The 25,453-nt window shown below is 42.7% G+C and overlaps 1 protein-coding gene across 4 annotated transcripts in view; it reads right to left on the bottom strand.

Annotated features, from left to right (window-relative positions):
* GPATCH2L (G-patch domain containing 2 like) overlaps positions 1-21,927 on the bottom strand; it is a 33,709-nt gene extending 11,782 nt beyond the window's left edge. Inside the window, exons 1-9 of one of the 4 annotated variants that reach the window (XM_061463656.1) lie at positions 21,815-21,834; positions 21,049-21,361; positions 20,269-20,936; positions 13,968-14,032; positions 10,496-10,672; positions 10,048-10,127; positions 7,941-8,008; positions 6,996-7,050; positions 4,936-5,021 (exon numbers count right to left, since the gene is read on the bottom strand). In XM_061463656.1, the coding sequence (XP_061319640.1) occupies positions 4,936-5,021; positions 6,996-7,050; positions 7,941-8,008; positions 10,048-10,127; positions 10,496-10,672; positions 13,968-14,032; positions 20,269-20,927 (1,190 nt within the window). In that variant the 5' untranslated portion in view covers positions 20,928-20,936; positions 21,049-21,361; positions 21,815-21,834. Of the gene's footprint in view, positions 1-4,935; positions 5,022-6,995; positions 7,051-7,102; positions 7,143-7,940; positions 8,009-10,047; positions 10,128-10,495; positions 10,673-13,967; positions 14,033-20,268; positions 20,937-21,048; positions 21,362-21,814 lie in introns of all 4 variants that reach the window. The other 3 variants (XM_061463659.1, XM_061463657.1, XM_061463660.1) reach the window with 3 other exon arrangements.
* Between the last annotated feature and the right edge of the window lie 3,526 nt (positions 21,928-25,453).

The following is a 25,453-nucleotide window of genomic DNA, read 5'->3' as shown; positions in this document are numbered from 1 at the left end:
AGGGTCACAGGAGGTTGCCACTATTGTACATCCACCACAGGGTTTCAACAGAAAATTAGGATTGAGAGGACAATCTGTGGCATACAATATGGAGAACAAGCAGACACTAGCCCACAAAGACCCTTACTGAACAGCATGAGGCCCCTGGAACATTCACTGCCTGTGAAGCAAAGTCTAGATTATAAAGCAATCTGCACATTTTAGAGTAAAAAATACCTTAAACTTACAATGGAGGTCTCAGAGAAGACTACAGAGCTGTGACAGTCTGGGGCCTTCTTGAAGGCGGGAGGCAGAGGGCACATTTGGGGGTGTATGCCTCTCACTGTAATCTTACATCATCCAGCTTGTCTACTGACAATCTTTATTTCAGCTGCATCCTTACAGGAAGCAAAGTACTTGGATTATGTAGTTAAAGTGAGAGGCAGTCATTAATCTACTGTCATACAAACAAGGGATGTTATTATCCTCATGTTAAAGTAAATGTTCAACAGAGACAGCCTCCTAACAAGGATATTGCTACTAAAACTCCACACAACTCAGCTCCTGCTGTTGTGATGCAATATTCCCAGCAAACACTGGCCAAATAAAAGGCTCTTTCTCTAAGCCCCTACCTGAGGCTGTTGATGGTAGCTTCACAAAATTAATAGTGAAAGCAGAATTCTTCCTCCTCTTTGCCTATAAAGACAGCTGGGCACCAAAGTCTGATCTGCACATAACATGTGCAAATCAGTACAACTTGTGCATCCGATCTGCATGCAAAGCTTCCACACACACAAGTGGCTCCTGCTGTCACATCACACTGTAGATACTTCCTGTGAATAGGAGTCTCTCCTCTACCCTGCAGAGCCTCATGGGAGAGCTTCCAGAGCACCTTTTCAGATTCCAAAAATCACAAACAGGTCAGCTCACTTCTTAAATTATCCAAATCTCATAGGCCTTCATGCAGCAGCTGACTGCTCCCCAAGTAAGCATTGTAATGACATAGCAAATTCCATTACTAAAAAGTCTGTGTGTGGCAAATACAAGTGAACATGTTTTCTTCTTGTTTTCCATGTTAAGTGTTCTAAGCAGAGACAATGTGATCCCATATATTGCATTCTCAATTTTCATACTAAATTACATGATATCTTTTCCAGAAAGAGTCCCAGTATTTGCCATACATGCTGAGCACATGGATTGGATAACGGCAACATACTTTAAGAAGAATAAAGCAATAGCAGGTAAACAAAATTCTGAAGCTAAGGGGAATTTATTTTCAGAGAATTAGGATTCACCAAAATGGGAGCATTAGGCCTCAGACAATTGCATGTGACACTAGGCTGGTAGCTGTTGTTCACTGCATGCCTGTCAAAAGAATTCAGTTATATCCCCAGCTGGAATATTAGCCAGGCTTTAGCAAAGGAAGACATGACAGTGTTTGTTACTGCAGGGATTCCCTGTACTTCCACATACTTGGGTAAGAGTCAGAAATATCAGGATCTCTGCAAAGATACAGAAGAAAAAGAATAAGATTTACTTTGATGAGCATACTTCTAGAGATGGAACTAGAATTAGAGACATTCAAGCCTCTTCACTCTAACCAAATCCAGGGTGTGAGGCAGTTCACTATATGACTCACCCCTTTAGATCTTTATCCCATGTTCCAGTAAGATGAGAGCCTTGCTTCTAAATCCAATTAAACTCTAGGTTTACAATTGACTTCAACTGAGAGTACATGCAAAGTGATTTTCAGAGGCCTCTAACATAATTCTTCAAAATCTCCACCTTCAACATCTACTTGCTATCTGAGGTGCACTTTTCCTATGACCTCCAGTGAGAGCATTTAATTGCATTTTTCACCCATAACCCTATTTTCAAGGCAAGGCAAACAATAAATGGCATTAGGGAAAATTTATCTTCTACTTTCTTCTCTTATTCTACCTGCTATTCAAAATGAAATTGAAGGGAACACTGGCTCTAGGCTCTTCTGAAACTCTTACCCTCCCTTAAGGGAATAACAGTCCATCAACCAAGAACCTATAACATCTTCCCACTGACAGAGCCATTGAATAACCAAAATCTAATGAAATATTCCACTTTAAGCCTGTACAAACCCCTCTTAAGTAGGGTTCAAGAAGAAATTCTGTTCAGATCACTCCTTTCTCCAAAAGAGGCAAATGGGCAGAAGAGAAAGAGGGGAAGGATCACTTGCCCACGCAAGTCTCTACTTGCTTGCTTTTAGCAAGCCTGCATGAAGCCAAAACCTTAACAGACAAGACATGATTAGCAAATGCTTTGTGCTCTTAAAGGAGAGTAATTATAGGCATGTGAAAAAAGGAAGAGATCCCTGAGGTACTCTTCCTTGCATGCCTCCCAAGAGGCAGGAGGGCCATTAAAAATTCCATGATGAAGAGGAAAAAACAGCCTGGGAACAGCCAGGAGGCAATACAGCAAATTAATACACCAGCCGTCCCTCGGGAGGGCTGCAAGAAAGCAGGAAACTCTCCTCACTTCACAAAATAAAATTATACCACTAATGATAACAGTCACAACACACACAAAACGGCTTCTAATGATGGGTGTGAAATTCCCAGTGCTGTGCATACACTTTGAATGAAATTTCATCACAGACATAAAGCAAGAAAGGTAATCTTGGTAGTGTACAATTTATACAGCCTCTCAAATAAGACTTCCCAAAGAACCCTCCACATAGGCCTTTCAGTGTCAAAGAGGAGGTTCTTGAACACCCCCAACTGTGCTCAGTATTCTAGCCTTCAGCTCTGCTTAAACAAAGCACTGGGTTACAAGTCTTCCAGATGAACTGCACCAAAATCTGCCATTGAGACAAAGAAAACATTTCCATGGGAGAGCGAAGACTCCACCTGCCTTTGAGTTAGCAGAAACTAAGCAGAGAGAGGTAATTTTGCATGGCACGGTAGAGGCAGCAGGTTGAAGAAATAAGATGCCCAAACCATCAAGAGTTTCTTCTCTAATACATTTCATATCATTTTCAAGGGCTTAACTCCCCCCAACAAACCATTTTATGACTAATTTCTGAGCAGAGTTTCTCCACGATGAGGTGCAAGCTGTTAGGAGCTTACCAAAGCACAAACTACTGGAACTAACTCCATCCATGGCAAAAGAAGATGATGTTAACTGGGGCAATTGCTGGACAGTGCTTACAGAGACCACCTGAACCTCCTGTAAGAAATGGACTGTTAATAGGCTTGTCTCTTGAAGCACCTAAAGACCAACTATTGTCACAAAAATGTTTTCTGTGAAGGAACAATTTCCTTCTGTGCCCTTGACAGCATCTTTACCCTTGACAGCATCTTTACCCTTGACAGCAAGTACCATGTACCAAAAAGTTCAATCCTTGCCACATAGATGGGGCTACATAACGTTCATTCTTCCCACATTTCTTTCTCGTATAAAGATTCTTGAGCACATTTCACATGAAAACAGGAACTAGTATCTCAAAATACAGGCACTCAAAACGACACCTGCCTCTGGGATGGGACAACTTCTCTGCCAATATTCTGTAACAATTCATCAGGGATTAGTAAGGCCAGCGCTCAGCTGCTCATTTGAGAAAGGAACTAAGCATATATTCATTGGTTAGCTAGACTACATATTCAGCCAAAACAAGCAATCATGATTCCTCCAGGTTTAGAAATCCCTTGCCATGCCCCTTCCAAAGCTACTGGTTATTTGCTGATGATCATAAAGGTAGAGACTTCACCCTGTTTAATTTGTGACCAGGATTTGTCTAGCTCTTCTTTCTAGAAAACAAACCTCTGTAGAGCACCAAGTAAAACACTAAAGGCTCTAGAAAGGTTATCTTAGCTGTAAGTGAAGACGCCGATCTTCTTGCTTCACAGGCACAAAACATCCCCAGAGCACAGCAAAAGCCCCAAAAGCAACCAATTTGCTGATGCACAATCTTCTGAATTCCTTTTATTCTCATCCAGTTGAATGTGTATGAGCGGATTTCTTCCTCCCTCCCCCTTTCCAGCTTTAACATGCTGGCTACAGCAGCATGAGGTCATGGTGCGACATCACAAAACTCCCTGCAGAAGCCAGTGGGAGGAGAGGCTTTGCTGGGTGGGTGCCAAGCTTCCGTTCAGACACATACAACCTCAGTACATTTTTCATGCTCTATTTGCTAATTAACACAAAAAAGAAAGCCATGAAGCTGAAAGTCCAGACGTTTCTTTCAGATTTGGTCCTTCATGCAAGCACATAACTAGAACTGTTCCCCAGCCAAGGCTTTGCCTCCTTGCATGGGAAAGAGCTCAAGGGCACCTTACCTTTAGCCAGTCACCTGCAGCACAAGAACAGGAGTCACCTCCAAGGCCAACACTTGAATTTAATTCAGGTTTAGTCAGCAGAAGGCGCCTGAATAGCATATTAACCCCAACTATGCAGACTCAAATATAGCTCAGTGTTTGGCCAGGCAAGATCTAAATTTCAGCAGTAGAGAGAGATACCAAGCCATCAGAGGTCACCTCAGGTGAGATCTGAGTCTGCCTAGAGGGTCTATTTTAGGCACCCAGAATACCAAAATGCCTCAGCATGTCACCCACACAAGCGTGTCAGCACTTTGCGTCTCATCTTGTTCTGATTTTAATAGTGGGCAACAATACTGTCCCCTTTTGTAGCTATACAACAGTTCTGCAGCAACCCACAATCCAGAACAGATCATGTTTACTTCTAAAAGCACAGTATGTTCTGCCTGCCTGTAGTACACTGTTTCATATACTCTAAACACATGGTTATTGGGATTCTCAAATAAGCTGCATCCATACATTTTATGCTAAATTTGAACACAGACCTCCTAGGGAAAAGCTGATTAACTTCCAGGTCCACAAGCATTGTTTCAACCACACAGTAGTACTGAAGATAACCATGGGAGGGAAGTGAGACAACCCCAAAAGAGCAGAGCAAAGGAGTTACCTGGCAGTGCAGTGTGCTGGTGAGCATCTTCGGTGGGAAGCATCAGCAAGCACATCCAGAGAGTACAAAGGAGATAATGGATTGAACTGTAAAGTCAAGAGATTTTATTTAAGCAAAGCATTAAAAGCAAGAATCTTCAGGTACAGCCACTCAGATCTATTCCCTGTAGCTGTTCATACAAGTATAAGGAGACCTTTCTGACACATCAAGGATGAGACAAGGTGAGGACTGACTCTCACTTCAGACAAAAAGCAAGCACAGGGTGCAAATCTCATAACCATCTTCTCACAACAGACAGCGTTATAAGCATGCTCCTCTTTCAACTTAGACTATTAAAAATGACGGTCAACTTTGAGCATACTCAAAGTGTTCTACTGCTGCATGCCATAAGCAAAAAGTCTGCCTCCCATTCATGAAGCCTATGTCTACCATCACATTGTAGAGAGAAAAGTTAGTTTCTTCCCACTTCCCACAGAGAAGTTCTGGTATTCTCTATGGTTGCATGGATCACTGAAACAAACTTCTAAAAGACTTGGGCCCACCAGGTTCAGTTCACAAGGAGCTCCCAATTCATTCCACAGCAAGTGAGCTCCTCCTCCCACTCCCAACCCACCTCACACGGTTTCTCTGCAAACTGCTTTAAACAGATTTCTCAAACACTGCAGAGTCAGGCTAGCCTTAGATCCTAAGATTAGACAAATCCTGAAAGCATTAAACCTGTGTAAAACAGCTTATTGTAGAAGATGCAACTCTGAAGTTGTTTTTCTTTTTAAAGGTCAGGACAGAAACTGAATAATCGAGTCAAACAATGCATGAAGCAAACTTTGCTCAATATGCAAATACAAGGTTTAGACTGATAGTTTCTCTGGGGTACCTGCATCACACTTCCATTCAGCATTTACTCTTTATTCATAATTCACACCTAAAGCAGGAAATTAATTTCCATCTGCTTTGCAAAGTGCTACCACAACCTCCAGAACACCTTTCTTGTATTACTAGGATTGCTGACGCATTTTAAATAAGGACAAACTAATAATCCACAGCTGTAGCAGAACTCATCATAAAAGCTATCTGCAACTCCAGAACTCAGTCCCAGGCCTTTACCTTCAACCCTTCTGAGAAGGAACAGGCACTATGCACAACAAAGCTGCCGCTGACGGGGAGCTTCTCCTCAAGCTGGACTGTTAGTTTACTGTCAGTGAAGTAACACTGCAGCTGCACAGCAGGGGAGAATCACCAGTAAGCCTCCACAGTCAATTCAAGTTCAATTAAGAAAAACAAAAGTAATTTATTTTGGTCATTTTAAAGCTTATGTAGTTATCATTCTTCTCTTTAGCAATGTAAAAGCAGTATGCGAAATGCTCTCATTAACAGGAAATACACAGTTGCACAAAGGCCTGAAAATTATTTCTTGCCATGTATGTACTTTTAATCACCTGAAGGAGAAAATGGATTTCAATCCTACTGCTCACCAGCCAAAAAAACAACTTGCAAAGGAACAGAAAGGGGCGTGCATGGCTAGGAACTGTGTTGCAACACAACTGCTCGAATGGAAGATCCTTTTGCTTTCTGCAGTTAAGAACCTGAGCTCTTATATCTTCAGTAAAAAAGCCTCCCAGCACTGGAGCTATGAAAGACCCACTGGAAAATACAGTTCAGTTACAAGAATGCCTATTTCTCTCACTTACGACCTCTTACATTTTCCTGTTATAGCTGTTATTTAACTGCAATCAGATCAAAATTTTTTTCCCTTCTTTGTTGAAGAGACTATCAGGTAAAAGCCTCAGTCAAACAAGGCAAAACAAAACATTTAAAAAGAGAAAAAGGTTCCAATTCTTATGGCATTTTGAGAAGTCAAAACTTCTCATGCCAAGAGGCATTTTCCCTCCCAGTCACTGTCAGAAAGGAAGGCCTACACACTAACCTGAAACAGGAAGATAAACAAAAGGAGTTCCTGAGCTATTCAGTTTAAACAGACAATATAATGCCCAAGACATGGGTTGTGTTCAAAGCCCAGAAGACATCAGTTAACAAAATGAGAAGGGACAGGGCTGCCTTACCTCATGTGCACAGGCCACAGTGTGCGGGAAATCGGAAGCCGGCACTTTATTCTTTCTAGAGAGAGGGAAATCAAGAAAATAAAAATGGTCGAGCAGAGTCAGCTTACCTGGTTGCGATCTCTCTTCCCCATGGATGGTAACCAAAAGCTGGAAGGAGGCAGAGTCAGAAGGACAGGAGGGAGCAATGCCAAAGAAGGAATAAACACAGGGGGCAGGGGATGGTTGGGGGTAAAGAGAGAAGGGGAAAGAACAAAGATGGAGAAAGAAGGAGAAAGATTAAACATCAGCAGGACTCATTAAAAACAACGAATTACAAACCTAAGGAAGAAAACTGATACCAACACCTGGTGAAGGGTAGACCCACTGCACTATAGTTAAGAGTGCAGTGGGTTCAGCCTACATCCTTACCTATCCATTGCCCAACAAGAAGAGCATTGGAGAGATGCCAAAGGATAGGCACCATAACTATTTTTGGTGCTGACTACATTTTAAATATGCTAATTGGGGAAGGAGACAGAACATCAGAGAGAAAGCAATTTTGTGGCTGCCTTGTCAGCATCATTTCTGCAGCCTGGGTATGTGCTCATAGCATGACTCCACACAGAAGCTTTATAAAAACCTAACATATAGGGCTCAGTCTTCTCCTACTGTGCAGAAGATCTGCAGTTATTGCAACAGCACACTGTAATGCAGGAGGAAAGAAAAAGCTGACTGTAACCAAAGGGACATTTCAGCAGAGTCCATACAATAGGGTAGCCTTACAAAAGGAAAGTCAGCAATTGCAAAAAAGAAAACAGAGAAGCCAACAGTGGAAGACTGCCTCCCATTCCACACATCACTGGATACTTAAATTACCACCCAGCTCTTCATTCCCTTCAGTCCCAGGAGGGAACTGTAGCTCTTCCACCCTTCCCAAAGTTCTACACAAGCTGTTAAGGGCCTTACTCTTTCTGGCGTGGATCACTAACAATATGACCTAGCCTCTCGGTGCCCAGAGTGCTCATGGAGGTCTCCTGAAACACAAAGACAGGCAAAGGGTTGCAGATTCTCACACAGTGAGTAGGCATAATAGTTTGCTGCTGCCAGTAGAAATAGATCTTACTCCCCTGGGCCACATCCTATTCTTCCCAGCCCACTCTCAACTAAACATATTCATTCTCTCCTTTTAGATCCAAACTTGAGCTGATATAACTAATTAAAAAATAATTTTGTTTTATTGGTGGGGCTTGTTTTTTATTTTAGTGATAACGGTTGCACAGGGCACACCAAGGACTGGACCAATACAAAGTATGCAGCATAAGAATGCAGTCAATAACAAGGGAAATAGCTGAGAAGTACTTATTTCCAGGTTGCTGGGGTCAGCTGGGCCAGAAACAAGCCAAGTGACAGGACATGACACTGTCATACTAAGGACAGGGATTCAGCAAGTACAGGTAAATGAAACTTGTTTCATGAATGAAGATTTGGCCTTTCTGGAAGCAGCAGGACCTCTAGCAGCTAAAAAGGCAGGTCGAGCAGAAGGAACTTGCTCTGGGAACACACTTTCCCCTGCAGGACACTGCTCTGTGTATGTGTTTGATGCTGGCTTACACGTACACACACCACCTAAAGCACCAACTACTCATGTCTGCATAGCTACTACCTCCAAAAAAGAAACACAGTTTGTAGGAAGGGTCTGAAGATGAGGGTAAAAAGCTTTCACAGGTTAAGATTTGTTTGTGCCAGGCACATAGGCAAACCATACTCAAAGTCTGGGGGCAGTTGTAGCAGCAGGGGTGAAAGATGGGCTATTTGTTACAGCAGGAAAATTATTAACTTCAAGTGCCGCAATGCTTAAATTTACCGTTTATTACTGTGTAAATTACAAGCCATACTTTTGGTAATTAGCAGCTCGCTGGCGGGGAGCTTTGAATGAAACTCATTATTTATGATTACAATTTAGAGAGAGATGGGGAAGGGGGAACAGTGACCTCCGCTGTAAATGACAAAGATCCCTTTAAGGTGATGAAGATGAATTAAACAAGTAAATATTATCCTTCTCATTTGGATCATTAGAGGTGCTGCCAACAGACCCAGTCACTTGCAGGTGGCCCGAGGAACCCTACCCAAAGCAGGTCTCTTGCCAGATGAGGATTCATATTTTAAATCTGATTACAACTAAGCAAAGTGAGTAGAAGAAAGAAGGGTCAAACAAGGATCTTTCAAGTGTGACTGAACAGACGGAAGAAGTCACACTGCTCGCCCCTCTTAACACACCTCGCTAAGAGACTCCCTGAAGCCAGTCAGTTCAGAACATATGCAAATATTTTCAAAAGCACAGAGCTTTTCCGAAAAAAAAGAAAGCCAAACACAGCCAACATCTTCCTTCTCAGAAACATCTTTCACAAAAGCCAGCAGCACCTAACACTCCAAGATCTAGACCCAACCAGATGTATCCCTCCCTCTTCTAGACAGGCATCTACAAGGTATTGCTTAATTCCTTTAGAAACAGGACTAATATTTTTTGTTGTTTGCCCTACATATAATAAACGTAGTCAACGGCTTTAGGTAACATTGTCTGCAATACTGCATATACCCTTTATTCTTCTGTTTTTCCACTAAAAATGCAACTGCTAAAACCACCTTCCTTTGCTGCCATTCCTATCAGTCTGCTTCTCTATCAAAAATTTGGCTTTCCTTTACCTTTGAGTCACCTCTCTGTCCTTGTAGTCTCAAATTATGAGCACGCACAAGTCTTATGCCACCATCATTTTCCCCTACATTGTCTAAAGCTTCTTGATATTTATGCTCCCTGTCATTCATCATCAGACCTCCTTTCATATTGCTTTTAGCACTGAACAACTGCCTTTGCCACTCCAAACCTGCCTTAAAATCCACTTAGTCACTCAATCGACTTCTGGCAGTCAAAGCAGTTAAACAGATCAAACAATACACGAAAAAACCTGTAAGTGGCCTCTTTCTGCAGAAAACAATTCACATGATATCTTGGAACAGTACTTCAGGACAGATCAGCATTGGAAATACAAAATTATTATCTTGCAAAAGGTAATACCTTGCCAACAAGCCTTCTCCGACCTTTTCGGAGACAACGGGCAGCAGCTCCTGGAAGGCGATTCAGGCGAGCATGAAATCCTGAAAACCAAATCCAGAAAAACTGAGCAATGAATACAGAAGATTCTTCCTGACAAAACCACCAGGAAAAACAATTCAGTGGTCAACTCAGATCCTCTGTCCCCAATCTTCAAGAGGTAGATATTCCCATTTATTCACAAATCAAATAACACCTCTACTAAAAAAACAAAAACACCAAAAAAAAAGACTCAAGAATGTGGGCAGCTGCTATTCTAGTATACTCTCCAGTAGTGCAGATATTTCTGATGGGATCATGAAAAAAATACATATCACTAGTATGCATTTAAATTGCAGAGCCTGTGACCAGAATCTATTCTTGCCATCATGTCAAAAGTTCTCAAACTCATGGCATTCCTTATGGACCTCACCTCTCTGAGCTGGCCGTGAGGGCAAAAGGAACATGGAATCTGAGAGCTTCTCCAGGCCAGAGTCAATACGTTCCACTTCAGATCGGTGGTCAGCTCCCCACTTGGGAAGAAGGTTGGGGACAGTGAATCCTGGAACACATTCTCCTTCATAAAACCAATCACTTTGCTCATCATCTCCTAAAGAAATGGGATGGAATTAGCCACAAGTAAGATCAATGTGCCCTGTGACAACCCCACAAAACATTACAGGTAGTATTCACATTTCTGGATGTGAAACAACTGAAGTCTCATTAGGAATTCCTTCCTGAAGAGCCTTATATTTGTATTCCATTTCAATGATCTGCAGTAACTACGGGGCCTCACTAAATGCTTTAAACTATCCAACTCATCAGTCTACAGAATTTCCCTATAGAACAAAGCCCTCTTTATAGACCTGCCTAGGGCAGCTTCAACACTCTGTTGTGACTGCATCTCATCAGCCTCAGTTCAATGTTGTGTGATGTCTTATGCAGAACTCTTTCTCTGAAGTAATTACTGTGACAGAGGTAGAGGCCAATCATTTGGCACACGTTATAGGCTGTCACAGGAGACACTTCGCAACAGAAGACCAGGCTCACAGAGCAAGAAAAAGAAGCATACTCACTAATGAGAAAGATCCCTAGTCTCCTAAGACAGCAGCTAAGAGGAAAACACACAGGTATTAAAAATGGTCATTCTGACTGTAAGTCCTAACCATGCTGTGAGTGTTTCTCCATCAAAATTTCTTATAATCTGTCAGAACTACAAACCTCTTCAAAATTAGAGCAGCAACAGAAGTCATGACCAAAGTTCCATAAAGCAGGGTCACTGTAATTAATGCAGCTGCAGTCTAAAAATAACTGCATCATTCATGGTAAATCTGCCTCACCAGAAACAGAGAGCAGTAGTGCATGAGCAGCATAAGAAAAAAGCAAGAAGGTGGCAAAGACCCTGACTCACATAACAAACAATCCCATGTAATTGCAAGGTACTTCACATTGCCTTAAAAAAATAACACACCTGACTTGGGAAAACTCTCACTTGCCTACCACTAAGTCCCAAGTCAAGCATCTCCACCTACTCTCCTTTCCTCATGAAGTTATACTCTTTCTCACTGAAGTCTATTATGCATACCTACACATCTTGCCAGACAAGAAAAAAAACAGAAGAAAAAGAAAAAAAGGGAAAAAAAGCCTGACCCTAGTAAGAATGCTGCAATCTTTCACATAACAGAAGAAGCAACACCCAAAGCCAACTCCAAGCAACAACAGGTAAGACAGTCAGAACACTTCTTCCCAAAGCTATGACATTGCTTTTTATTTCTGTGGTATGTCAGCTGACCTACCACGCTTGTAACAAATATATTTTAAAATATAAATATCCCTATCCATCTCATAGTAATGTTGGATAGTAAAGTATTCAAAATTTGTGCAAAATTATCACAATTTTGGATCTACCAGCATAGCGCACCCTCATATCTCGAATCACTATTTTCATAAGACAAACATTAACAATTAGGGTCATATGCTAATACATCCACTACGAGATATCACAATGCACCAAAATTTACAATGAAATTATAAACTAGGAGCATTCTCTGCTCACAGAAGTGCACTGGTAGCTAGAACTGCAAAGACAGCCTATTTAATTAACACCAGGACAAATATTACATGACGTAACCTCAAAAGAAGTGGAGGGGGACTACATTCAATTGAAGTACACTGCTGGCTTAAATTTCCTGTTATTTACTTTGGAATTGTACCAGAAAACTACTTCTAAGATGATGATCAATGACAAGAAACCCAAAACCTGACAGTTTTGTACTTTCTTCATCACACTGGAGAACTATTGTTTATTATTTATGACTAGAAATGGCCAAAAAAGGGAAAAAAAAAAAGAGAGAGGGAAAATGAAAGGGAGATGGTTTTTATTTAACTAGAAAGTGCAACATTTTTTTATCCTTTTTAACGTAACTGCAAGCTAAAACATCTTGTCCATAAAGCTATTACAATATAAACTGTTTGAACAGGGGCCTGATGGGTAGGATGTCACACCTCTTCTAGTACCTAGACAAGGGAGGCTGTAATTCAACTTTATTTATTTATTTAAAGAGTATATTCTATGTGCTGTATTGGGTATCCTACTTCCAGTAGCAGCCAAGAGTTAATATCTAAAACGGGGTATAAAACCAGAGCAAGTATATAGGCCAAGCATACAGACAAGCATATATATACACACTATCCAGTCTACATCAATCTTGTCCCAGGTGATGAAGTAAAAATTCAACACTTCAGTCACCACCCAGCTTCACCATCTGATACACAAGTGCTCACTAATTTCAGTCCCCCCAGAACAGTCATCAGTAAAAAGAGAGGACAAAAGATTCGACTTTTCTGTTGTTTTTGAAGGACAGGAGGCTGGCAACAAAGGTCAAAGTTGTCAAGGCTGATATTTGAAATCCCTAATTTTCAGGAAAATATTATAGCCACCTAAGATCACAATAGATCAGCCCTACTGCCTAACATACCGTCAGAAAACATGTAAGCATATTTGCTATCATTGTGTTGTCCTCACACACACATACCTGGGTCAGTAACAAGCTAGTAAAAGCAGCATCTCCTACTGAGTTATTGATATTACTTCCTTTAGCATTCATATATTCCCAGAAGATATCTCATCCAAATCTTAGCTTGTGAAATGAGATTGAATCAGAATGCACACCAGAAAAAGCTGCACAGAATTGCAGGTCTCTAGGGTCACATTCCACCTGCTCCTGAGTGCCTGTGTACCTACTACAACCTCTTTTCATTCTTACTTCTTCCATATTCCCCATGAACTGGACACTGGGCTGTCACCGATAAATAAAACGGACTACATTCCACACTCAAACCTCCTAAGAAACTATTTCTGCAACAGACACTGAAAATACTAGACTCAACTAATGTACATAAGAGTAAGGGAGGAATGTGTATTTAAAGAAATAAAGCCTAACACACACTGTGGTCTTCCTAGCACAATCTGTTAGGTGACTTGTCAGTACTAACTGATTTTTTTTTCCACATCATCTCTCCCTGCTCACAGAGAGAAACAACTAACATAGTCTCTAACAGAATGCAGACAACAACTAAAACACGTATAGAAACAAATCATAAACTCTGGTCTTTATAAACAGCTCTTAAACTTCTCTTGTATTTCTGTGCCTTTCCATCATAATAGCTTCTTATGTTTCAAGTATTATTGATCCAATATGCAAACTATCTCAGCAAGAAGAGTGCACTGTTATCAACCTTTGTAGCCCTCAGCTCACTTCTTAACTTCTATGCCCTCCCAGACACTGGCCTTTCTCCCATACTTCCCTCTCTATCCCTCTTCAAACACAGATCTTTTTCTGTATTTGTGAATAAAGTAAAAGAAATTCCCCATCAACACATGAGAAAAAACAGACAGTTGTTACCTTGACGGCCCTCATCATTGGTAAACAGGCCAGCATCACTGCTGCTGCATACACTGCTGGTTTCACTGGAACAAAAAACAGAAAACCCTATTGTTACAACTGCAGCAGATATAAAACAAAAAAACACTTTATTGCATTTTACTAGCTTCTTTGAGCCCAAAATACTCTAGCTATCTCACAAAAAAAAAAAATGCATTTCAGATAACTGGCTTGGTCTAGCATGGGGCGTAATTGCTTTCTGTTAAAATCTAGCAATGCTGCACCACTTGAAAAAGAATCCTGTAGCTAGTATAGTTCTAAGTTATCAAAAAGTAATTAATACAATGGCATTTGCCTCAGGTACTAGAGTTAATAACCTAACTATGACAGTGTCTGGAATACTCACTAGGAAATTAAGTGCAGCCAAAAACTCTGTCCTTGGGTCACTTAACAGCTAACTGAAAACCCTCTGAAGTTTTCTACTTCAGATTCCTTTTTCTCAAAATGTTATACAGGTACATAAACTTCCCCTTCAATCTATGGCAACTTTCATTTTATTTGGAGGGAAGAGTAGCTAGTACATTTACAACTCTTTAGCTAAATACCTTAGCACAGCATGACTTGCTGCTGCTGCTGAATGCAGCCTCATTACAGAACGCTTTCCATTTGCTGACGCAGTTACAAAAGACTTAATTCTTGAACCAAAGAATTAAACTAGAAACTAATGTGTAGAAAACCGTTAATTGACTGTAAAGCTGGATGAATATCTGTAGCAGATGTACATGCTCAGGTCAGTCCCAAGCATCTGATGGCTTTAATGCTGATATTAAATCAATCTTTGGACACTGAGCAATAATTCCTCTGGATTTAGTGGAGAGATATCAGAACAAGCAATGCCCATCCTCCAGCACTAAGGCCCTAGATGCAAACATCAGATATAACTCAGCACTAGAACCAATCTCTGATCAGGGCATGCTGTTAGCACCTCTGGGTCCCTCTCTTTCAGAGAAATCGGATCATACTAAACACCAGTATCAACTGGATAGTCCTTGATTCAGAAAACTGAATGATGAGCGTCCACAACATACGTCACCCTAAAGAATTGCAGGCAGCTAATAAAAACACATCTTGTGAGCATAATACTGCTCTTAGAAAATACACTCCAAAGCACAGCCAAATCAAACCATCATGCTGGATATCTATAAACTCTGCATCTTCATCATTGTATAAAGGCCATTTAAACCTAAAGGATGAACAGTTTGTACATCATTCCCACATTTTAGTATGTAAATTAATATAAAATTCCAAATCAATTCCTTACAAAGTCTGGCTATCCAGTCACCCTCCCACATATACACCATAGCAATGAAGGCCAAGGACTGAGAACCATGAGTCATTTGTTTCATTCCTAGCTCTCCTACCAACTCACTGTATGACCCTGGGCAAATCTCTTAGCGTGCCTGCTTTCCCTTTTGAAAGCCTGGATTAACAGTCCTCACAAGCACCAGATGTGAGGATTGAGTGACTGCTTCATAAGGGTTTTAGCATCCGCAGAGGAAAGGTGCCTGAGAAAGGAAAAAGCATTGTCAAGATTCCAGATCATATCAAGAGTATTTTAAGCATCCTGTTGTACTGAGAGCTCTCTAGTTCCCTATAGGTACACATTACTGCCAGTGTTTCATTGGAACAAACTTTCACAGATCTCACCCTCTTTACCACCCCTTTTACACTTCAGGGCTGAACATAAACTAGACTCCCACACAAGCCTCTCTGCAGGTCCAGTAAGCACTGATTAATGACCTCCACTTGCAAAGGAGGCTACTTACCTTAACCATGAAATAATGAATGCTATTGATTCAACAAGCTACTGCTATAGAGTGTTATTGATCACCCAATCTTTGGTTAAAATGGTCCTCATTTAGCAATTTCACTGTCGTAAACACCTGGAGCAAAGCATGCTTGTAATTAAATAGTTTGGGGGAGTTAAAGTGAGAGCTGATGGACAGAGATCTCAGGTTTCCCCCATTTATTCTTTTGCCTGAGCTATTGTTTGTGTCAGGAGGGATATTGATTTTCTATAAAAATAAGAAAACAAGAGGCACTGAGGGGCTGCAGAAGGTCAGTGTGGGCTGGAGAAGGAGGGGAAGCTGAATACTCTGTCTTTGTCACTTGCCTTCCAAGGGAGAGGAATTTTTTCTTTAGAGAGACTGACCTCCAATTCATCAGTTTAAGCCAGGCTCTTGACTGCCACTGCAGGCTGTCATCGAAACAGCTCCCTTCCAAAGGGTAAAGAAATTACTTCACGCTCACGATGAGCACTGGTTATACTTCCAAGCCACAATATTGTAATGGTTTTGACTGAGATAGTTAAATTTTCCTCATAGTACCTCATGGTGCTACGCTTGGATTTGTGACCAAAACAATGTTGATACCACACTGACACTTTGGTTACTGCTGAACAGCGTTTAAACAGTGCCAAAGCCATCTGTTTCTCACACTGCCCTACCAGTGAGCAGGCTGGGGGTGCACAAGAAGTTGGGAGGGGACACAGCAGGGACAGTTGACCCCAAATGACCAGAGGGATAGCTCATACCATATGGCATCATGCTCAGAAATAAAAGCTGGGAGAAAGAAAAGGGGTGGAGTTTGTCTTATCAAGTATCCGTTACACACAAAAGAGCCCACTTTCCTGGAGATGGGTAAACATCTGCCTGCCTTCTTTTGCATACCTTTTGCTTTACCTATTAAATCAACTTTACCTCAATTCACAAGTTTTCCCCCTTTTACTCTTCCAATTCTCTCCCTCACCCCACTGGGGGGGGGGGGGGAGCAGGCAGCTGTATGGGGCTTAGTTGCCTATCCAGGTTAAACCACAACAAATACATCAGCATCAAGCCAGTGAAGTCACACAGCATTGGTGGGTCAGTACAGTCCCCAGTCACATTAGAAGTTATGGTACTTGAGAGCAGATTAAACAAACTGTGCACATCTCACTAGTAAGCACACCATTCCATTCACAGTGATTTTTTTCAGACAGCTCTTGCACTGTATTTTGCTCTGCCCTCAAGCCAAACCCAGACCATACTGGGAATACTCAGCTTAGACCAGCAATAGGAGGAAATTCAGTACTCAATATATAATTTGCCTTTGCTTTATTATGGCTGCAGGGAATCTCAAAGCATTAAGAGACAGAAGGGCAAGTTACTTCTAACAGTCTTAGCAGTTCATCATCACCTTTGTACAAATACACAAATGGCTACTTCAGCTAAGACCACTTGCTTCCTCTGTTGTTTCCAAAATCATTTACAGATCAGTCTTTAAGACATGTCATTACCCAATTTAGAATGGCCATTGTTCCCTCCTCCTGTGTTCCTGCACATCCTCCCTTCTCTCAATTTCTGTTCATCTCCTGCTATGTCTGGCAAACAATTTCAAAGAATTCATTTTATGAACACTTTGAATTACAGCTCTGCAGCACATCTTTCTCCTGGAAAAGACTGGGTACTGTCCCACAAGCAAGCTAAATAAAACTACCTCATCATTAAGGATCTATATCCAAAGCTTCCTCAGTGAATGACAGTTTATCTACTGAATACAGTAGGGTTTTGATCTGACTTAGGATGAGGAGCCTCTGGAAGGCAAAGAAATGCTGGTTATTTTAGCATATACAGAGATTCATTCCTATATAACAAAGAAAAGCAAGTGCCAGTAGAAGGGAGGCAAAAGGTGGTAAAAAAAAACAAAAAACAAAAAACAACCTGTAATTCTGAATATACAACTTAGTTTGCCTAAAACCACGTTAGTTCTGACACCCGCCACTGCTAGAGAAGTGAACAGTAGTGGAACCAGTTCAGTCTCAAAGTGTTTCGTAAATCACCAGATTACTACAAACTGCTTCCTGTCTTCCTGACTTCCACAAGCCGTATCAGTCACTTTCCCTCCCATCAACTGGGGATGACAACCATACCATTCACTCTTCTGAGCACCCAATTTTCTTCTCCCTTCCTCAGGATATTATGCCCTTACCTGTGCAAGGTACTTCTCTCATGGTAACATGACAAACAGCTAGACACAGCAAGTGAGGTAAACACAGCCAGTTCCACCCTGCTGCTACCAGCAGTGTGCTATATTTAGAGCAGCAGAGACCAAAGCATGATCCTCCACTGCCGTGAGGTATACTCTGCAGTTAAGAGGGTTGTATGTATTTCTCTCTCCAACTTTGACCCTCCCTAGTGAGTCACAGCACAGATCACACATGTGGTGTTGGAGAGGTCAAATATTCAACCCCTGGCTTTCCAAAGAGAATCCCAAGGCTTTGGCAGCTGATGGTAAATGTTATTTGATGCAGACACTTGCACAATAATTAGTCTGAGAGCAAGGGACAACAGACAGAACAAAGCAATCTCCCAGCATGGTCCTCAAGTAGGACAAAGTTGTTTATTTACTCTTTGAAAGGCTGTCACAAAGAAAGGCTGGATAAAAGCCTACTGGTTTAAGTTCAAGTTTGACATGACGGAGGAACAGGCTCTGACTGGTGGGAAAAAAGTCTGAAGGCACACTGTCCATCACTGCCACATCAAGTAAGAGTATCTCTCAGTCCATCACCACTGACATGCAACACTCATGGGTAGTCAGCACATTCCCCTTCCTGGACTACCAACAAACAGCTCTGGACAGAAGTATTTTTAACAGCTAGTAGTGAAAAGGCATTGATTAGTCTCTTAAAAAGGCCCACACTGCACCTACTTTTAAATCAAACAGTAGCCACTTCTTAAAGAAAAAAATTACATCTTTGCTACTTCCAACCTGTGCAGGTTACATACAAAACACAGATTCAGTAAAAATGCAATAGTGATCCCCGAGATGAGGACAGAGAGGATGTATTACAACCTATGCTTTTCACAGGCTCCCAGAAAATACTGTTGAGAAGTTTGCACTTACAGCCATTATCCACAAAGCCCTCAACAACCACTCATCTATCCTGACAAACTACAGGAGCTACTCAGCCACAACACTTAGGTGAACCTTAACCTATGAACAATTATACTGGATCACAAAGTATATAATCCACACCAAATCCACTGTCCTCTGTCTGATAGTGTCCACTATAGTGGATGCGTGAGAAAAGAATATGAGAACATGACAAACACAGACCAGCTGTTTCCTCTGTATATTCCTCCAGGTTCTATCAGTCAGCATTTTAAGGACTTCCCGAGCCAGATCTTCCATCTGCACTGTAATGCTTAACAGACCCTAGTAAACCTACGCTCCACATCCCCCTTTTGGACATAATTAAATTTTTGACATCCAAAATGTCCCACAGCAGAGTTCCAAACCTTGTGTCTCATGAAAAAAAAAAAAACCAAAAAAATTGTTGTTTTAAATATTTCCTCAATGTCTCCTGCTTCTTACACAATGATAATTAGCAAATAAACAACTTCATTCACTTTCTGTATTTCATTCATTAACAAATCTCCTCACTTTGATTCTCAGCAGTTGTTTCTTTTCTAACTTGAAATATCTTTTGTACAGAAGCAGGTTTATAACCTCAAACCTTCTATGGAAACAATAAAAGTCACACTCCAGGGGAAATCTTCCCAAGAGCAACACAAATTCAGACCATGACATCTACACCTCTCATTTTCATTTCTTGTATGAGATTCTGACACAAATTCAAAGGTCTCCAAAACTGGACACAAAGACATGCCAGACTCCACTGTTAGCACAGCCTTATACTGGTACACTTCCTCCAGATTTCATTGGCTTTCTACATTTTTCCTATAGCTAGCCTTTCAAGACATTTTTCCAGATCCAGAGCTCAGACGGAGAACTGCAAACAAGATGTTTCGACTGAGGTTCACACAGTACCTACACAGACGGCTAGTGGTCATGATGGGAAGAGATCTGATCTGTTTCTATTATAACTTACAGTAAACTCTGAAAACAAGAAACTGAGATCTGCTCGTATCAATCACACAAGTGCCAAGGGTGGATTTACTCTCCAAAACTCAGTTCACAAGCATGCCACTTTGCAGCTGCAGGGCCATAAGACACTTCAGAGGGCTTCTTGTGTAACAGGAGCCAAAACCATATTGACTTGCCAACTTTTCAAGGAAGCATTTCAGGTCAGCAGTACAGCATTGACAGGAAAGACTTGGAAAAAATTTGCAGTTTAGAAGTAGCAGAGATATTTCTCCTCTTCAAAAAGAAAGCAGCACTGAATAATTTTGATAACTTCTTAAAAGCAAAGCATAGGATTTTACAAGCAGCTGCAAGCAATGCAGCCAGTCTGACAAGCACAGGGAAAAAACTGAGATCTCACCATTCTGACATGTTTTCATCTGAGCCCTGTTTCTGTTCATCAGCTTCACACTCCATCCGCTCCTTCCTTCCCCCTTTGCTGAGGAAGGGCCTGTTCTCTCCTGATTCACAAAGGCTGTGACTGGATGATGTCCAAGGGGCATTTTCTTTCCAGCGTGAAAGACGCTGTTTCTTGGCTGATTTGAACCTGCAGCCCCTCTCATAACTCCATTCTGACACCCTAAGCTTTTGCTGGAGACTGGCAGCCACCTCCGATGTCACACGTTTGACTTTCCGTCGGCGCCTGAGAGGTCGACAGGGCGCGTTCTCTGTAAAGGAATCTGACTCATGCCATGAGTGTTGCTTGCTTCTCAGGGTGGCATTAAGAGCAGGGTGTCGTTTGACCACCCCTGTGTCATCAGAGTCACTGAAATTGGCTGTCAGCACCTCACGGCAATCCTTGACAGCTTCGTCCAAGCTTGACTCTGAGGCCTCGCTGAAGCAGCAGGCATGCTCTGCCTGATGCGTGAAGTCTGAGCGGCGTTTACGACCCCGTCTCTTGCGAAGCTGACGCCGCTGTTGCCGTGGGCTTAGGGCCATCTCTTCCCATAGCTCATCCAGCTTGTTTTGTTCTGAAGTCTGCTCTAAGGCTGAGGCCAAGTCATGCACCAGTTCATCCATTGGCAATGTCTACCAAAAGTGACAACAAACAATTAGCAGCAGGCATAAATGCTGCTACCAGCACACCACTAGACTACAGTATACTACAGCCTTTGTAACATTAACCAAGTTATGTACTTACTTTGGAGTTGTCTTGGAGACCCCAATGCAGGACAACTGCTGCTTCCTGGGCTAATGCTCACTCCTTCCTTTTGCAAGCATTATAACTCTCTTCTAACCATGGTAGCAGAGATCTTGCTACTGCAGCAGTTGGGTCAAGTGCTCTGTGTCCAAAGAGGCCTTAATGTTGCATCTTTTACACTGAAGCAGCAGGCTCTATTACACATCTTAAGGATATCGGAGCCTACAACTACCTGGCGTCAGTAAGCCACAGAAAATGGTTAGCTTGCTCAGCAAACAGACCAAGTCTTCCAAAAAAGAGACAAGCAGCAAAGCTGAGTAATACATACGGTAAAAAAGGTAGTTTGCAAAACATCGACAGCAAACCAAGGCATAAGACCCCGCACTCCTTAGAACAGGGTGTATGAAACAGAGCTCCAACTCCTACTGCCAAAAAATCCCCCCTCTTCCACCTCAGAGCTGTCACTGTTCCAATCCCAAAGTCTTGGCCAAATCCCTCACGTCACAACCTTCCTCTCCCCACCAGTGAGCTGCAGACGTGGAATTTCTCTCCTCACATCCCACCGGGCTCACAAACACCCGCACCCTAGTGAAGCACCTGCTGCCGCAGGCCGCCTCCCTTACACCGACCGCCCTCGGAGACCCGGCCACCACACCGTCTCCCTCCCCTGAGTAGAAGACGGTATTTTTACCGAACAATCCTTGGCCCTACTGGGAAACCCTACCCTCACCGACCCACCACCGGGCCTCACCCCGACCCCACTCACCGGCCAGCGCCCCGCTCTGCCAGCCCCGCGTCAGCGGCGCTTCCGGCCTCCCCGGGCCACTTCCTCCCCGTCCGCCCCGCCTGAGGGGCGGGTCTGGCGGCGGCGGCGGCGGCGGCGGGAGGGGTTGGTCTCACATTCGGACCAGCGCAGTTCCCTCGGCCGATGGCGAGCTTTCAGCTGCTGCGGCCGTTCCCAAACGGCTCCAATTCGGTGATGGGACATTAGTTGTGTGTATCAGAATGGAAAACAACTCCTAAATTAAACCTCACAGTGTTACTCCCCTCTCCTTAAGCCTTGCACCTCTTTTCCTCACATCAGTCCAGTTTTACACACCAGAGTAAAGCCAGGTGTGACCCTGCCACTGTCCAGTTTTGCTTATCATTTCCTTTTATTTCCCACTTTCCGTATGGGCTTTTGGATTTTTTTCTTAACCCAGGTGGCTGCACACTCAACACTGGTTCATTTTTAAAGTAACATTCTCTGAGGCAGCGTATCACAGGCTTTGCCAAAGTCCAGATATATTATGTTTGGGGTGTTGTCTTCACTAATTCTGCAAATTCAATCAGAGAAAGTAATCAGGTTGTCTGACAGGATTTGTTCTCTACAAATCTGCGCTGCTGCTTATTGCTCATAGATCTCTTCTCCTTTGTTATCTTTACATTTTTTCTGCTTCTATTCCATCATGTCACCAGGAACAGAAGTTACTCTGAAAGGGTGATAATTGCCAGAATCACTGCCTCCTCCCCACTTGCCCCCCAAAAGACTAGCACAGCGCTTGTTTTTCCTCAGTCCTCTGGCACCCTCCCTAGTTTGTCAAGATACTTAAAAAATCACTGAATCCTTGAGTTTGCCATTGATTCTTACACCCCAATAACACAGCCATCGTTTCGCTTCACCGAGCTTTCTACATGCGTTTCTTTAACTAGTCCTTCGTGTCAGCCTGAGCTGTCATGTTAACATTTTCATTACCTTTTAGTTCTCTGCAAAATTTCTTTGAAAAAGAAATATTAAAAGAAGAAAAACAGTCATTAGGTAGATCATGTTTGTCCAATTTTCAACAGCTGACTTCATTTAAGTTGCTTTCTGCACACAAATTTGTGTAAAATTCTGTTCTTTTGTCTTTTAACCCTTTCTATGGCAGTAACTCATCCTACTTGCCTGCGGTATTTCGATTTCTCTGTCAGTTTCCTATTTCCAATCCAGGGGTTTTCTTTTTACTCTCAGATCTGAGAGCCAATCCCTCCTAAAATCTAATCCTGTTTCACCGCTGCAATCCTTTTTCATGCTTCAGGATAAAAAACAGCTACAAAATGTCTGGGTTAGAGAAAAACTCCCCTGATGGGAAGGTTATTCTGTAAACATCCACTTCAGAGCTTCTTACCCCTTCATTTCAAGCCCTTGGTAGTGGCTGCCATTCCAGGCAGGATAACAAACCAGACAAACAATTGTGTACAAGAAATCCTGTGTTTGGATGTCCTGGGGAGATGGCAGCAGATGCCCACTCTATTACTTTACCTTCATTTTCCCAACTAGTTCTCTGCTGTTTCTGTCAGTTAACAAACTGTTTGGCAACTGCTATAAATTTTACTTCACCTTTCCAATTTTTTGCCATTTTCAACACTTCAAATTTCAGCAGACGTTGGCAGTGTTCAATCTGAGTAAGATGACAGACTTGTGTGCAAGGTTGGTTTTCTGAGAGAGGAACAGGGCTAAAGCAAAAGACAGGGCAAAGCTGCTTTTGCAATTGCAAGAGTTCCAAGAACTAAAATGAGCATTTATGTATACAGGGAAAAATCAAAAAATTGGGAATAGGAATTTGAGAAATATAACAGGGCAGTTGGGGTAATCCAATGTTGAACAGTTTATGGTATTTCTGTCCTCTTTTACAAGGTTCACACTGACATGGGCCAGTGACCATAAATTTTGAATCCTTGCCTGTATTCAGCTTCATCCTGTATCCCTGGCAAATTGCTCTCTGAGCAGTTTTGAGGTTCACTGCATGGACAATGGGAACTGGCCCATCTTCCCAGGGCTAGTTTTGCAGGGGAAATATGCTACGGATACAAAATGTTCAGCACTCTTGCCCAACTGGATTGCTTTCTGTCACTGGACTTTGTACATACAGTTTGTTTTTTCTGCCCAGAGGCTGTGGTCACCAGTGCTGAACTGTTGCTGGGCCTGGAGGCAGGAAAGGAGATATTAGTGGTGAGGGACGCTTCTGAGGTAAGCAGGAGAGGAAGCTTGGCTGTATGCGAGCAGCGTGTCATGGCAGAGCCTTTGCCAAGCTTCCTCCCTGGCGGACAGCAGGAGAGGTACAGCCCAGCACGACTGGGAGAGTAGAAGGGTCATTGCTCTACCCCAGCAAATGCTCTGCCTGGTCCCATGGTGCTTCTCAGCAAAAAGGGTTAAAAGGAAAAAGAGAGAGACAGAAAGGGGACAAGAGACAAAGGGAGGAATAGAGTCAAAAATGTGCCGTGAAGCTTCTTGCAGCAAAATGCGGAGAAAGTCATTTCCAACTTCTTTCATCTTGGAGATGAAGCCACTAAATAAAAGGGCAGCGCAGAACACAAGGGCTTTTAATCTGTCTCATCTCCTTCATAATAACTGCAAATTTTCCCTGGGCTCCTGGGAGTGAGCCTCTCTCCTCTGTCTTTGCCTTATCTCCCCCCTCCATATTTCACAGCCGGCTCGGCTCCCCTCACTCGGCTGCCCCCGGCCTAGTCTCTGAGAGGCCTGTGGGAGCCGCCAGCTCCCAGGGCCTCATTGTTCCCGGCTTGGGAGGAAGCTCAGGGAGGGAATTGAAGGCAAGTCAAAGGGAAACGGCATCATCGCTGCTTCATTAATGGGAACCTTTCAGCAGAAAACATATCAGAACGAGGTCTTTTCAGAGGCAGTAATTAGCAATTTGGAGCCTTCCCCCCTCAGGAGATGCAGCTGCGATCTAACAAGTGGGAGCAGTGCTCGCCTCCTTTTACACTTCATATTTATTGTTTTTCATTTTCTCCATCTTCCTCCCATTGTCCAGCCTCCTCCTAGCTTCCAGATAAGGGCCCTTTATTAATCACTCCCTTTTAATTCTTCATTAATGATAATAACTTTCTCTGGTGCATGGAGAGGAGTTAATCTTTCCTGGGTATTGAGAAAGGACAGGGCTGAAAGGGAAGGAATGAAGAAGTGCATGGTGGACAAGGCTATACTGCCATGTTTCCCTCCCACCTCACCACCCGGAAGGAGTTTCTGAAGACTTTGGCTGTCGAGCTGACATTGGAAAGTCTCAGGCTGTCAGTTCGGTCAAGCTGTGTGGGCCTGGTGGCTGTACCCTGGCTCAGAGATGCAGTCCTTACCAGAAACAGGTGTGCTAGAGGGAGAGACCACCTCTGCATGCCTTTGCCAAAAAAACAAAACAACCCAGTATTGATGTGACTAACAGGTTGTGTCATCTTGTAAGAATGCTCCCTCAGACACCTTCAAAGCCCCGTTTCCCAACTGCCAAGGCTGCCCAAGCTTAAACAGCACCTGAATGTGGAAATAAATGGTATCTGGGAGGCCCTGCACAGCTGCACAGGCTAAGACCCTCCCTGGTGCCTCCCCCAGCCACTAGGACAGTGTGCCTTGGACCGCTCCCGTCTGGAGGTGCCA

Source organism: Pezoporus flaviventris, unplaced genomic scaffold (genome assembly GCF_033815535.1).
Source record: "Pezoporus flaviventris isolate CSIRO_AGI_PZ_B2104156 unplaced genomic scaffold, CSIRO_AGI_Pfla_v1 ptg000036l, whole genome shotgun sequence".
NCBI lineage: Eukaryota > Metazoa > Chordata > Aves > Psittaciformes > Psittacidae > Pezoporus > Pezoporus flaviventris.
Note: the sequence above shows the minus strand (reverse complement) of the source record. Positions and strands in the feature narration are given on the sequence as shown.